This window comes from Desmodus rotundus, chromosome 9 (assembly GCF_022682495.2).
Source record: "Desmodus rotundus isolate HL8 chromosome 9, HLdesRot8A.1, whole genome shotgun sequence".
Taxonomy (NCBI): Eukaryota; Metazoa; Chordata; class Mammalia; order Chiroptera; family Phyllostomidae; genus Desmodus; species Desmodus rotundus.
The window spans coordinates 76,244,445-76,259,603 of record NC_071395.1 but is presented as its reverse complement, the minus strand read 5'-3'; the positions used below and the strand labels follow the sequence as shown (position 1 = coordinate 76,259,603).

Genomic DNA, 15,159 nt, shown 5'->3' with positions numbered 1-15,159 from the left:
ACTGGGCCCTACAGTTGGCAGCGCTCCTCGGAGCCACCCCACAGGGGAGGGTAGAAGAGAGAAGCTCCACCACCTCCCTCCCTGCGCACGCGTCCTCCCACCCCTTCCCGGGCGGGGAGCCCCGCTGACGTCAGCCAGCCATGTGCTCAGCGCCCGCGTGGAGGCGGGCGGGGCCGAGGTGAGGGGCGGAGGGCAGAGGGAGTGGGGAGGAAGCTGGCTTCTCGCTGCGGCCATCGCCGGCGCCACGCCACCGCCTGCCTCCTCCCGGCTAGGCCTCCCTCCCCCATACCTGGATGTACCGCAACGCGGTCCGCAGCACGCTCAGATTCGATGTTTTCTTGTCGTCCACGTTGGGAATATTGCGCTTCAAGGTCTCAAAGCATTCCTTCAGATGGGCCCTCCTGAGGAGAGGAGGTCGAGCATTGCTAGTCAGCCAGCGCCAGGGGGAAGGGCGGGCGGGGGGGAGGGGCGGGAAGGCCCAAAGAGAGCTTAGCGGACCAAGGGTAGAACCAGATCACGCGCACACACACCTGTTCTTCTCCAATTTGTTGTGGACTTCTCTGGTTCCGATCCTGCAACCCAGACAGACAGGAGGCTCAGGAAGGCCAGATTAGGCGGCTTTCCTGTCCCCTGCCCCACCCCCCAAGTGCCACAGGCTTTTTGTTCTTGACTTTATAAAAGCAGCAAAGGGAGATGTTCGCCCTGTGCCCCGGTGCATTCACCCCCTGGAGGGCACATGTATGCTCGTAATTTACAAGCTCTCTAATCCTCCATTCCACCTCTCCACCTCTGAGACAGAAGGGCTCCTACGACTCAGAAGAAAGAGCCAGTAGACCCCAGCCCTCTCAACCAAGAGGCCCATAATGCCATACTCTTTACAAAGGCCTACAAATGCTAACAGCCCCAGCCTAGGAGAAGATTAGAGAATACAGAAGCCTGAGAACAGAGGGCAACAGCCATTCCCCACTCCTGGGGTGGGAATGGGCATGGGCACAGTGAGAATGTCCAAACAAAGGAGGGTGCTTTTGGGTAGGAGAGGCAGGGAGGGCATGACTCCAAAGGGCTAGTTTGGGAGAGTACTTCCTCTTGCACAAACAGCCCAGGGGGTGGGCAGTTCTCTCCATCCCAGCAGCCCCAATTCTGCCACACCTCACTCACCCCCCAGGCCTCTTCTTCTGTTCGCTGGATTTGACTTCTTCAGCTGATGCCAACTTCAGGGTCCCAAGAGTGGGTGGGGGCGGCTGCTGGGAGGCCAGCTGGGGTTGGACTCCAGGGTGTGGTGCTATGGTCAGGATGGGTGTAGGGAGGGGCTGCAAAGGCTTGGGGCTGCCAGTGGGCTTAGAGTCTGGCAGTAGGGGAGTAGGGGTGGGCACCTGTGGCCTGGTGGGCAGGGGAGCAGACTCCTTGATGCTGAGTCCAGGGGTGCTAACCAGGGCTGGCTGGCGAGGTGCCAGGGGCAAAGGCTGGGCTGCAGGGGGCAGTGGTGGGGGTGCGGGCAGAGTCTGAGGGGAGTTGGTCACTACTGGAATAGGAATGACGGTCAGTGGGGTTGGGGTGGCAAGTGATGGTGGGGGTGCTGGTGGGGGTGCTGGTGGCGACAGAGGCAGGGGTGGTGCCTCAATGCGGGGTTCCTCCACAGGCAGGGCATGGGCAAGACGGGCCAGACTGCTGGCCTTCTTCTGCTCCTGCTCCCGCTCCAAGCGAAGCCGCTCCTGCTCCTCTACACAGAGATAACACAAGGGATGTCACAGCAGGGCCAAGAGCCCTGGGCCCCAGCTTCACCTGTCCTCTGACCATAACCCATCCTCTTACCTTGTCCCAGTCGGGGCTCAGTGACACCTGTGCTCAGACTGAGACTCCACAAATACCCATCCACACCCAGCTGGGCTCTGGGCTCAGTGCTGGAGGCACAACAGTGAACACATGAAAGAAACCCAGTCCCTGCCTTTGGGGAGCTTCAGGCCTGAAGGGCGGGGGGAGGGACAAGTAACAGGATAATAATCCAGGCTAGGAGAGCACACACACAGGCCTTGGCAGAGTGGGAGCTGTCAGGGAGGATGCTGGAGGCCTGGTCACCTGAAGGTTAAAGGGTGAGGCAGCTGATGAGCAGAGGTCAGGAGTAAAAGGGTGACAGATGAGGTGGGCAGATGTCAGTCCATGATGGACAGATAACAGCCTCTGGGCAAGACCTTCAACAATATTTATCAAGTACCGTCTGGAAGGCAGGCAGTACCTTCACTTCACAGACTGAAATAAATGAGCTCAGAGAGGCAAAATGATTTGTTGAGGGTCACACAGAAAGTCACAGGTAAAATGGGTAGCCCCAGCCTTATCTCTTTGACACAGGGTGGATGCCTGATACTTACTATGCCACCGTGTGCTCACTAGGTTTGTATACACACACCTGGCTTCTCACAAGAGCCCCCCACCACAGGTAGGGTGGGAACTAGGCCCAGGACTCCCAGGCTGTTTTCCTCAGGGACCACACAAAACATACTTGGTCCTTCTCTGCCCTTTGTCACGCAAGGACTCATTCCCCCCAGCAGCACAAACTAGAAAGGTAGGAGACAGGCAGAAAGGAAGGCCATAAGTTTTAACAGGCACTGAGCTCAGGCAACCTTGCACCATTGGTCCAGCATCTCTGCTGAAAGAAAGCCCTGCAGGAAAGGGAGGCCTGCTCAGCAGCTGGCTGAGAACAGGGGAAGGAAGTGGCCTCTCCTGCTCCAGAGACCCCACTCTACTGCCACCCTGCCCAATTTGGGGGCCCCACCATTCTGCTTCCCTGACAAGATGGCTGGGCCAGGACCCTGGGGAGTGGCTGCAGCCCCCAGGCCAGGGAGCAGACTGGTCAACTTGCCCTCCCTCCTGCCCTGGATTCACCACACTGCTGACTAACCCAGCTGACAGCATGGACACGCCCCAAACAGGCCGCCCCAGAAGGGATGGGGCTGAGGGTGAGGTTGGCCAAGTGCCCTCCTCAGCAGGAGGGCATCAACCCCCATCAGTCTGCTGGGCTCAGGGGCCCCAAGAAAACCGGATAGCTCAGGGCCCTTTGGCCAATCAACAACTTGAGTAAGCCAGGCCTGCTCAGAACCCCTCCCTCCTGCAGAGAGTAGGCAAAGGAGGAAGTAGAGGGGGATGTGGGGACATGCTCTGAGAAGGGAAACACTCAGTGGTTTCTCAGCAGCCAGAACTCAGGGACTGGACAGGTCAGCACGGGCCTCTGGGCTTCTTCCCCTCTTCCGTATCTCCCCTGCCCTTCAGGAAGGGGAACTGCTGGGCCAGAGCAGGCCTGCTCCAGTAAGGGGAGGCCTGGCTCTCCCAGGCCTTTCCAGACAGTACTGACTTACGTTACAGCTCTCCGCTCCAGCTTCCCACAGACACACTGGGAAGAAACCCGCTGAGTTTCAGCTATGGAGCCCTTCTCAGGCCCAGCCTTGGACATCCCCAGTCCGCTTCCTTTCCCCCTTAGAATCTCTCCCCTCTCCACCCTCAAGACAAGGCTGTGGAACTCAGAGCCCAACACAGTCCCCACCTCCACTCCTTTGAGCCAGCACCCAAACTTTCACTGGCCTTGGGTCAAATGTTTCACTCTCCCAAAAGCTGGGGGAGGGACAGGGCCCCAAACCCCAAGGACTGGTGCCCTGGGGACTCAGATTGAAGGCAAACCTCATATTCCCATATTTTAAAGCAACTCCAAAGCTCACCCAGGAGATGGCAACCTCCTCACCTATCCTTTCTCCCACAGGTGTCAAAAGGACCCAGGTGAAAAGCCAAAGCCTATCACACCTGGATCAGCATGAAAAACTGGTGGTGAAGAACAGGGATGGCCCAAGTCAGATCCAGCCCACCAAAGCTTCCTGCCTCCTCCCTGCCAGCTCTGACTCATTCCCAACCCAGCAGCTACCCTCTCCCATTGCCCAGCAGAGGGGACGGCTGAGTGGGGGAAGCAAGCTGGAAGTCCCTCAGGAGCATATGGGTTTAGGCTCTTTAATAATGGTCTGGTGCACCCATGGGTACACTCCCTTCTAACTCCCACTTATGCACAAACATACTCTGGTACCTTCCCTGGGCTCTGCCCCACCCCCGACCCCTACCCCCACCCCAGGGAATTTAGCATGACCCCTCTGGAGTGATCCAGGGGCCACAGTGGAGAGTACTGGGGATTATGCTCCCTTCAGCCATCCCCATCACTGTGGCCCAGGGGCTCAGCAGGCGCAGGGCTGGGGCCTGAGACATACACACCTGGGGGCCCCAAATTTTCAGGGTCATTCTCCCCTTCTGCATGCTAACAGGGAGCTTGGCACGCAAGGCAGCCCAGGGTGCACCTTAGGTCAGAAGCCTGTGGACACTCAGCCAGCTCCCCCCGATCAAGGCAGAAGAGGGTCCCAATGGAGCCACCTTCATGAACGCTGGAAATGACCAGATGCTCCGGCTGACCACCAGGATGGCCTTGCCCTTCCCTCTCTGCTCTCTCTCACAGGCACAGACATCCTCAGGTTCACCACGTGAGCAAACTGACTGCTCTAGGTTAAATGGGGGGCAGGCACAAGAGGCTCCCTGTTCAGAGTTGCTCATCAGGTACATAACTGGGGACAGCAGTTCTGCTCAGCGGGTTCCTACTCTTCCCCTTCCCAGTCGGAGGACACACCCTTAAGGAGGAAAAAAAGAGAATTCTGGAGATTGAAATCCCATTGCCAGATCTAGCCATCTGTACTCGAGTTCTTGGTGTGTATCTGCCTTTCCAGCATCCATCTATCCCCTAAGAACCCTGCCCCACCAACAGGCTGTGACAGGCCTCAGCGCAGCTCCCTGCCCCTGGTTCTTACCACCTGGAGGAGAGGGCAGGGCCCTGCAACTTTGTAGGAGGGAACCATTCTCAGGTTCCTTCACTGTGCTGCACATATCATCCCTGTCCTTCTTACTGGCCGGCTGAGGACTTATTTTGGAAAAAGGCAGACACATAACAGTGGTGGTGAGGGGAGTGTCTTTTTTTCCCCATATGGCCAACTAGACTGCAGGTAAAATAAGGGTGAAATGTTCCCCTAGGACAAGGCGAGTCAATCATGTTCACCTCTAGCACAGTGCCTGGTATGCAATGGGGACAAAATAGGTATTCTTGAATTGCTTGTGTTGATGATGGCAGCAGGTGACTCAGTCTCTCCAAAATCTTGTGCACGCTCCTCCCCCTGCCGCTGGGCACCCAGGAGTTCTTGGTCACTACCAGCACTATCTACCGCCAGACCCAGCTCTGGACCCCAAAGACAAGGGGGAGGGGCGGTGTGCTGAGGTCTCAGCCCATCAATTTCGAGAAACCCAAGCATCTTGGTCTCACATATTTCAAGCGACTCTTGACCTTGAGAGGCCAGTAGACCCAACTAGGTCAGCGGACCGCTGCTCCCCCGCCCTTGGCCTGCTGCTACTCCCCCAAACCGGGCCGCAGCGGCTGCAGGCGCGCGCGCGCCCGCGAACACGCACACATAACACACACTACTACCTCCTGCATGACTCATCATTGAAGCAACAATAGGCAGAGAGAAAGGAGGACGAAGCGAAATCACCACCACAACCAACCTGGCTGAAGGGTTGGGAGGGGGAGGTTTGGAGAGAGCAGGAGTCCCCGGATACTGCGCGCGCACGCACACACACACACACACACACAGACACACCGACTGATACAGGTTGAGGCCCTGGCAGCAGTCCGGAAAACGGAGGTCTTTACCCCAGTCCCTATTTCTGCAGCACCCTGAAGCTGAGGACCATTAACAAGAGCGCGTGGGGATAGGAAGCATCCGAAATCTTTCCTCTCACCCCTGTCGAGGGAGCTCCTAAGTTTGCCCCTTCTTGGCCCAGCTTATTCCACAACGTGGTCGGTGATTTTGCCAGGTCCTAGTGAGAACGTTTTGGGGTCAGGGGGAATATGTGAGCTCTAGATATCCTGTTGCTCTGAAATTCTAAGGATTTCCCTCTCCCCATGATCAAAAACAGGAGGATGGGGTCGAGAACCGACAGGTGAGCTCCGCTTCTCCTTCATAGGGCAAAGGCTCGCCCGGAGAGATGCCCAGCGCCCAAAACCAGAGCCCAACCGGGCGCCAGGACCCTGGCCAGCCCCGCCCAGGCCCCGCCCCCGGCTGAGCGCGAGGCAGCGAGAAGGGGCAGAGCCGAGCCGTCCCTAGCGGGAGTGTCCCCAGTGCACGTGGTCGGGGGCGGGGTTCGTCCACGTCACCACCCGGTGTAACCAACGGGCTTGGTACGCAGACACACGCAACATTCCAGCCGAGAGCGGGTATGGAACTCGAAGACAAGCCACATTCCACATCGGCTAAAGTGGGGCGCAGAAAGGGGGAGACCAGGGGCTACCCTCCGCGACCGGCAGGCCGTTTTTCAAACACCCAATCAGCCCGCTCTCACCCAAACCCCTGACGCGCGACCTAGCCCAGCTCTGGGAGGCGGGGTCAGGCGGGGCTGGCCAGGATCATAAGACACGCGATGTCATTTCATTCTGCAAAGGCCGCCTCCGCCCCAAGTGGCGCGTAGATCTGCCGGGAGCACCCCCCCGCACCCTCCCCATAGGGCCAGGGAAACCGGGGAGTTGCTCCGCCTAGAGTAATTCCTAGCCCCCACTCCGTTACACACACGCCCACTCGTGTGCACTCTACACTCGCCCGTGTACACATCCGTTCATCCGCTCTCCTCGAGGCTCCCATCACACATCCCCCGTGCACACAGGCACGCACACGCGGGTCTGCCACCCCTACGCAACACCATTGCTCACCCCACCCCACCCCCGGCTCACACATCTTCAGAGCTGCCGATGGCACCGCTGACCCACGCGAAAGGAGCCCCCACGAAAGGTGCACAAGGAGTGGCAGGCAGCTGCGGTGGCGCTCACAGGAGCCGGGTCCTTCGCTGCATGTTAATGAAGTCATTAATTAATTTCAATGCCCACAACACTCCTCCCTCCCCGGGCGGCGGCTCTTGCGCCCAGCTTTGCGCTACCCGGCTTCGTGGGCCGCCCGGGACAGGGTCCAGACTGCGGTTTTGGCGTGGGTTCGGGGACTGGGGTCGTTCGCCTCCCCTTTCCCCGTGCCCCAGGGGCCCAGCCCGGCCGCTCACCACGTGCTCTCTGTTGTTGCTGCGCTTGCCATTCCAGGGAAGCGGGCCGCCTCCAGTAGCGTCTCTATGCTCATCGCGCCGAGAGCTGCCGGGGGCGCGCCGGGGCCAAGACTGCGGCCCGTGAGCCAGGCACAGGACAGGCTGGCGGGCTGGCAGGAGGGAGGGATCACCTCCGGGGGGCAACGGGGCTGGGCAGCGCACTCCGCAGGGAAGAACAGGGGAGCACCCGGGTAAAAATCAATGTCTCCCAAAATTTTGCAAAATACAATTTGCAAATTTCAAATAATTTGATGCAAAAAAAAGAAGGCGGCACTGCCTCCCTTCTTCCCCTCCCTCTCTTCCTTCCTTCTAGTGCCTCCCGCCCCGCGGCCCCCAGGAGTCCCGCCGACAAGAAAAGGCTTTGCAACAAGATGGCGAGGAGGCACCGACACACACAACAAGGGAAGGAGCCGCGCTGCCCCCGGCCGCCGCCCCCGCTACTACACCGGGGCCGCAGCCAAAGCCCGGACCGGAGCCCCCACCCGCAGGGCCGTGGCGTCTTACGGAAGGAGGGGCGGGGTGGCGAGCGTGCTGTCCCCGCCCACTACATGTACGGCGCGATCACACGTGGTCTGGGTGGGGGTGGGTGAGGATGGAGTCGGGTTCGCGCCCTTCATTTCCGCTTTCCCGCCTCGCCCCGCCCCGATTGCATCTCACAAGTTGAGCAAAGGCTCTGTGTTTGGGTCATTCACAACGAAATTTGTCTTGCCGGAGGGAAGGAAGGATGGAAAAGTGAACACTTAAGTTAGCTCAAACAAGGACATTCTTGGTCAGGGAAACACTTGGATGGTAGGTACCAGCCTGATCCCTGAGATTCCACTCTCTACCCACACGTGACCTAATAATTCCTGCAACCACCCGGCTGTCGCAATTCCCCCGGGATCCGCCCCTGGGCGGAGCTGACAGCAAGAGGCCGCCAGAGAACTGACCGAGGGAGCGGAGTAGCGATCCGACTCCACATTTTGTCTCCATTTCTCCCCCCGCAGTACGTTAGCATCCTATTAGCTTACGTCACCGGGCCCTGGGCCAATGGGCGGGCAGGACAACACGGCATGGAGCAGCTCCACATGGACACCCCGCACCGCCAGCCTTCTGTTTAAAGGGCCAGTGTTTAGTAGGGTCACATTCGTGGGCCACTGTGTGAGCGAAGGGTGGAACACCGAGAGGGAAATTCCGCAGTTGTGCCCTGGGTTGACTTTTCACCACCCTTTCTTTGAAACAGAGTGTCTCTCTTTCCTTCCCTTAAACTCTTGTCTCTGTCCACTCGTGTCTAATGTGAGTAGAGGCTCAAAGTGTACCACCCCAAAGGCTACCTTTTACTCTGGGGCCCGGGAGGGGCGGTTAAGAGGTAGCCACAGCCTAGACTAAGGGGGCGTGGCCCAAATCGGGAACAACAACGTGGAGGGCGGAAGCCCTGCCCTCAGGATGGCTGGGATAGAGGCAGTAGGCGGGGCTCGGGGCGGGGCCTCTTCTTCAGACCTGGACAACGCTCGCGGGGAGGGCAGTGGGACCCCTGGCTGACATTCCTTCTGGCGCTAGTGTTTAGGGGCATATGGGGGAGCTATCATAAAGTTAAGACCTTTCGATCACCTTGTTCAAACCCTCCTTTTGCAGATAAGGAAACAGGTCCAGAGACTAGAAAGGACTCGCCTAAGATTACTATTTTAGTTGCTCCGTAGGGCGGAGCATTTATTCGTGACCCCACGGATGCCTTTTTTAAAGGCAGTTCTAGGACATGGTCCCCAATTAGGAAAAAGGTCCTGGAGGAGCATCAAATTGCTCTCACGGGAAGGAGTTGTGATTGCAACCACCAAAATCTGTAACTGAAACCCTGTTCTGCTTTGGTGGAAGCTGCAGAAACCCCTGGTAGTTTGCAGTGACACATACAGGCTTGCTGAAGGCAGACTTGGGGAATCCTGATGTATATGTTCAGGTCGTTTGTCCCAATGCCAGCAGACCCGGGGTCCTCTCATCCCGGCCTTAGATTCCTTTCTTTGCTAACCGGTACATTGGGAACCTACCATTTGGGTTCACAGAAAGCAAACCTTTATGAGGAGGGCTCAGTGGCTGACCATCCAGCTAATCCATCCCATCCCCACTGTGCCTTGGAGGGGTAGGTTCCTATTTTGGAGACTAGAGTGCTAGACTATTGAAAGCTGGTAAAGATGCATTCTTCTGGGCTTTGCACCTTACCTTTGAGGGCACAGTACATCCTAGGGAAAGGAAATCTGCGGAGATCCTGGAACCCGCAGTGCTACCCAAGAATCTAGAGAACAGGAGTAAGGGGGTTGTTTGCCAGGACCAGTGTACAAAGGACCCTGACCTTCACAGTTAATGACCCAACATCTGTATCTGAGCAGAAAGAGGCCATTACGCACAAAAATGCCTGGGTGCCACTGATTTTATGATAAACCTGGACGACAATGGGATTAGAGAACAGCCCAGTTCTTCTTGATGGGATAGATGAATGCCCTTTTCCTGGGTGGGCTAGATCTGAACCTGTTTTGACATTGCTTCCTCTAGCAGGGGTGTCCAACCTTTAGGCATCTCTGGGCACATTGGAAGAATTGTCTTGGGCCACACATTAAATACTTTGTGATGCACAATCACACACACACAAAAACCCCTCATGTTTTAAGCAAACTTACAATTTTGTGTTGGGCCACATTCATAGCCATCCTGAGCCACAGGTTGGACACCCCTGCTGGTCTAAGGTCTGCAAGCTGCTACCAAGTGTGGTTGGGCTTGGTTGACCTCACAATCAAAGAAAATGGCAAATTTAAGTGCCCTATATAGCTGTGTGTGGTAGGGGGAGGGTAAACAATATATATAATGTATATAGAATAGTGGCCTGAAATGGTGTTGACAAAGGTCTCATGTTGTTTGGGGTTAGCACTGAACCATTCTGCCCAGTGGCCCTGATGCTCAGGGAGCTACACCCAGCAGACCCTTCAAGTAGTCACGGCACACATACAGCTCTTGCAATCTCATCTGGAGGCTGAAGTCCAATTTCCCTGACTCTTCTTATCAGGGACCACTCTATCATATTAAGAAGGTACCATTTTGAAAAGTAATATTCTAAAGACACCTTTTCCTTCAGGGATGGAGAAGCAGGAGATAAAAGTGAAGAGATTCAAATGCCAGCCTCTCCCTTGCCCCCAATACCCCATCTGCTCCAGAGCTTAGTGGAGATGCTTGCTATTTAAAACAAACAGCCTTACTGGCTTCACATGATCATCTGTTTATTTGGGTCATGTGGGGACAGCAGCCAGGGGATGTTAGGCAAAAGCAAGGGTTTAGAAAGGAGGTTTTTCCTGGCCCTGTTGTTGCCTACAGAAGCTTGAAAATGGTCAAACAGAATTTTTCATCAACTCCAGTCCCCGCACTTGGGGAATGGACAGACATGTCTGTAAAGGGGGTGGATGGGACATAAAAGGAGAAGGGAATGAACAGAAGGGCTGTTTAACATTTCAGCCTCAGCTTCCAGTTCCAAGGGGGTGGAGCTAGGATAGAAGCTGCCAATTGTATTCATTCAAGGGAAAGGGAAAAGAAATCCTTTTGATATTTTAGCAGAAAGGTTAGCACATTTTTGGAATGATCCAAAGCGTGGCCATTTCCAGAAAGTTGTTCTAAAGTTTCTTTATGGCTTCTAGGTGCCTAGTACCTTTGGGGCAGGAAGACCCCGGGGCCATCCATCATTGTGTGCTTTCTCACAAGACTTCAATTTTCAGTTTTTCTCCTCCAGTCTTGTACACACCAATGCCCAGATTAAGTCCCTCAATTTTTTAATATGCATTCCCCGATGGACTGTCTTCTACCCTCTGTTTACCCCAACAAAGTTTAACATATATACACAACTCCAAGAGTTATGAAAATCAGTTCCCTGACCCCTGCAAAGCGTAAGTAATGAGATAGCAGAACGGTGTGACGCCAAAAGTACAGGTATTCACATTAGATACCAGAGATGTCCTCCCGTCCAAGTGCTACCCAAGCCTGACCCTGCTTAGGCTCCTGAGATCAGACGAGATCAGGCACGATCACCATGGTATGGCCATAGAGAGATCCCAGAGATGTCCTACCACTCCAGGCCTGACCTCTCAAATTCTGCAAGTGGTTTTAGGGACCTTTTCACTTACCGTAATTAAAAGAAGTCCAGCAGGAGAAAATCAGCTATAAGATGTAGAGGAAGGAACAGAAAATAGTACACCCAGGGACACACCAGACAATATTAATTTAACAAATATTTACTGTGTGCCTAACATGTGCCAGGCACTGAGCTGGGTATCCTTGTAGCCAAGGCCAGGTAACCCTTTGGTAAGCCAGAGTGGGGTAAAAGGACAGAGAGCAGAACTCTACTCCGTATAATACCTGGAAAAAGATTAGCTTTGCTCTCTACCACCATGCTGGATGTAGCACAAGATCACGTGACTACATAAAGACTGTTAAAGAGTACCGAGATACTCATTTTAGAAGGTTAGGTTCCCAGGTAAGCATATTTTTGTAAGAAAGGATAAGAAAAAATTAAGTGGATTTAAAGTTGGGTTAGCCAACTGAACCTGATTCCTGGTAAGCCCACCTTGAAAGATGAGCAGGATTTTGAATTGCTTTGATAAAGGTGTACCCTATGGGGTACTCGTTCACTCATCAGCGAAGTGGGCTCTGCAGAGCTCGCAGTTCCCATCGAAGTCTTTACCTGCCTTCCTCTACCTGGTGAGATGTCAAAGGACCTCTCCTGAACCTACTAAACAGGTACAATCAAGTTCCACCTTCCCATTCAGGTTACTTTTCCCTCTTCACTGCCTCACATGTTGTCACAGCTGGAAGAGTGAGATCACTCAGTCCAAACTTCCAAGACAAGGCCTCACATCCAAGGTCACAAAGCTGCTTAGTGTCAGCTGGGACAAGAAGTGGCCTGGTTCTCCTTTGACTGTGTGAACAGCCTAGCCAGGGTCAGTGAGTCCAGAGTCCCCGCTGACCTGGTGGAAATAAGTGATGATAGGGAGATAACCTCTCCCTTCCTGGCGAAAGATAAGAATGCTCATTAACTTTGCTTAGTGGTGCTCAATAAACAAGCTTAGCCGATGAGAGAGAAGACAAAACAGAGGACTCAGAGGACACTATACTTAACTCTGAGGAGTTAAGCGCTTCTAACTGGGCCAAGGTAGACGGACAGATTCTTCTCTTCTCCCAGAGCTGGCCTAAAAAGGTGACTGGGGGAAGGGGCAGATTTTTATCCAGGCAACCGCCCTGGGTGTGGACACTGAGTAATAAGGAAAGAAATGCAGTTCAAAAGCAAAAAGGGAGGAGTCATGCACTGTAAGCTTTTCTGAGAAACCAAGGAGGCTAGCCACACTATGTAGCTAGAGATATGGCGGCTGTGGATGACTTAGGAAGGAGTAAGATGATAAAGGGGGAAAAGGCACAAGGAGAAGGATGAGGGTTTCCTTTTGAGGGGGGGCGGGGCGCCAGGGGATGGAATTTGGCTTCAGAGTAAATATTTCAGGTCATGGGAGTGAGACTGGGCAGTTAGCAGAGAGAGGTAAAGTCTTACAATGTGAGTCAAGAGCCACTGGATCAGTGCGGGTTGGGGAATGTTGGTGATAGGGAAGGTCATAGGGGATGGAATACAATCAGCCCCACAGAAAAGCCTAAGGTCTATTCTATTGCCCCAGCAATCCAAGTTCATACCTAAAAGCAAGGCTGCAGGACCAAGTCTTTAAAACCTAAGAGACTGGCTACCTGCGCTGTAACTGATACCCTCTCAGAAGACTATGTAAGGCCCAGAGCAGTGGCCAGTCATTGGCTGGACTGTCTAGATCCAGGGCCTGCAACCAGAATTCTTACTAAGGCCCCAGGGTCTATTGGGAGAGTATACACACTGGGGAGTGCTGGGGATACTCAGGACACCCCAGGAGCAACACATCAGCCTGTGCCTCTTGTCCCACCACTTCCAGGCTGGGGGCTGGGACAGTACATACACCCCCAGTCTGCTCAAGTCCCTGTTCCTATCACAGGCGCCTCAGACGGTGGTGCTAGAGATCCTCAGTCATCTCTCTGATGTGGTACTCCGTGTTAACTCTGAACCATTCATTACACAAAGGTCCTTAAACCTCAAACCAACACCAATTCAAGTGTTAAATGTAAAAAATAATGCCAAAAAAGACCATAATAATATACAGACATTTTTTCTGCTCGAAGGGTGGTGAAGGAGGTGTCTAACGGTAAAGGCAACAAAGAAAATGTAAAAGAACAGCCTGATAAATTTGATTACATAAACCCTCTAAAAATTCCTTAACTGTAAAAAAAAAAAAAAATCACCATAAATAAAAGGAACAGATAAATGACAAAATAGGGGAAAATACTGGCAAGATGTGCCATTGCAATTCAGTAACAGAAAGAACACCTGCATATAAAAAATGAACACAAATATAATTTAAAATCTGTAAAACAATATATGAAATACAGGGTCCAGCAGAAGTAACGCCTGCTTGAGTGTGGTTGGTAGGGGAATAATACGGATGTAATAATTTATAGTTTTAATTTGAACACTTCACTTAAAATGTTCACTTAAAATATGGTGTGCTTGAGTGTGGTATTGTTGTGTTATAGAATTCCATGCTTACGATTTTGTAATAAAAGATTTTCTAATTAGAAGGGGTGTTATTTGTACCAGACCCTGTATATACAACAAAATATGTTGTATAACATATTTTTATGTTGTACATATAATACATGAAAATTTTTGACTTTATCAATATCACAATAAATTGATAAAGGGTTTCTAAAAATTAGACTTCTAGTGCTATCAAAGGTATGGTAAAAACAGGCACCTGTGGAAGTGTAAACTAGCCAAGGTTTTTAGCAGGCTAACTGGTAACATATATAAAGAACCTTTAAAAGAGTCATATCCTCTGCTTCAGTGATTCTTATGTAAGTTTATGCTAAACCAATAATAAATATTTTTATAGAGATACCCACTAAAGCATTATTTACAGTAGTGAAAACCAGCGAACTTAAATTTCCAACAAGGAACAACTGGGTCAGTGCAATAATACTCACAATATGGTATGTGAGGAAAAAAGAGGGTTGTTAATACACTAAAATATTAACAATGGTTGTGTCTGGGCAGTGTGATTACTGGTAATTTTTATTTTCACAAGTTTTCTGATACAGAGTAATTTTATAATCAGAAAAAGGTTATCATGTATTGCTAAATGAAGATTATGGAACAGTAATACAGTATGATCCCACATTTGCTGTTTAAAAATATATATGCATATAAAAATACTAAGATAGAGACTTCCAGCCAAGATGGAGGTGTAGATACACTTTGTCTCCTCGCACAACCAAAAGGACAACAACAGATTTAAAAACAAAAAACGAGAACTGCCAGAAAACAACTGTATGCAAGTCACAACCAAAGAGTTAAAGAAGAAATATTCATCCAGACTGGTGCACTCAGACAAAGACACATGGCCAAAATGAAAGAAGAAATCAAAACTCCAGAAAAACAGCTAAGTGATGAAGAGGTAGCCAACCTATTGGATGCAGAGTTCAAAATACTGGTAATCAGGATGCTCACAGAAATGCTTGAGTACAGTCGCAAAATAGAGGAAAAAGTGAAGGCTACGCAAAGTGAAATAAAGAATAATATACAGAGAACCAACAGTGAAGGGAAGGAAACTGGGACTCAAATCAATGGTTTAGAACAAAAGGAAGAAATAAACATTAAACTGAAACAGAATGAAGACACAAGAAATCCAAAAAATGAGGAGAGGCTTAGGAACCTCTGGAACAACTTTAAATGGTCCAACATCTGGCATAGGGGTGCCAGAAGTAGAAGAGGAAGAGCAAGAAATTGAAAACGTTTCTGAAAAAATAATGGAGAACTTCCCCAATCTGGCAAAGGAAATAAACTTCCAGGAAGTCCAGGAAGCTCAGAGTCCCAAAGAAGTTGGACCCAAGGAAGCACACACCAAGGCACATCATAATTACATTACCCAA

General features: G+C 52.2%; 1 protein-coding gene across 1 annotated transcript in view; it reads right to left on the bottom strand.

The window, feature by feature from the left end:
- Window positions 1–7,643, bottom strand: part of MNT (MAX network transcriptional repressor) — a 15,678-nt gene extending 8,035 nt beyond the window's left edge. The window contains 5 exon segments of the mRNA XM_024564932.4: window positions 290–401; window positions 531–572; window positions 1,159–1,720; window positions 7,117–7,153; window positions 7,155–7,643. Coding sequence (XP_024420700.2) covers window positions 290–401; window positions 531–572; window positions 1,159–1,720; window positions 7,117–7,153; window positions 7,155–7,190 — 789 coding nt within the window. The 5' untranslated portion in view covers window positions 7,191–7,643.
- Between the last annotated feature and the right edge of the window lie 7,516 nt (window positions 7,644–15,159).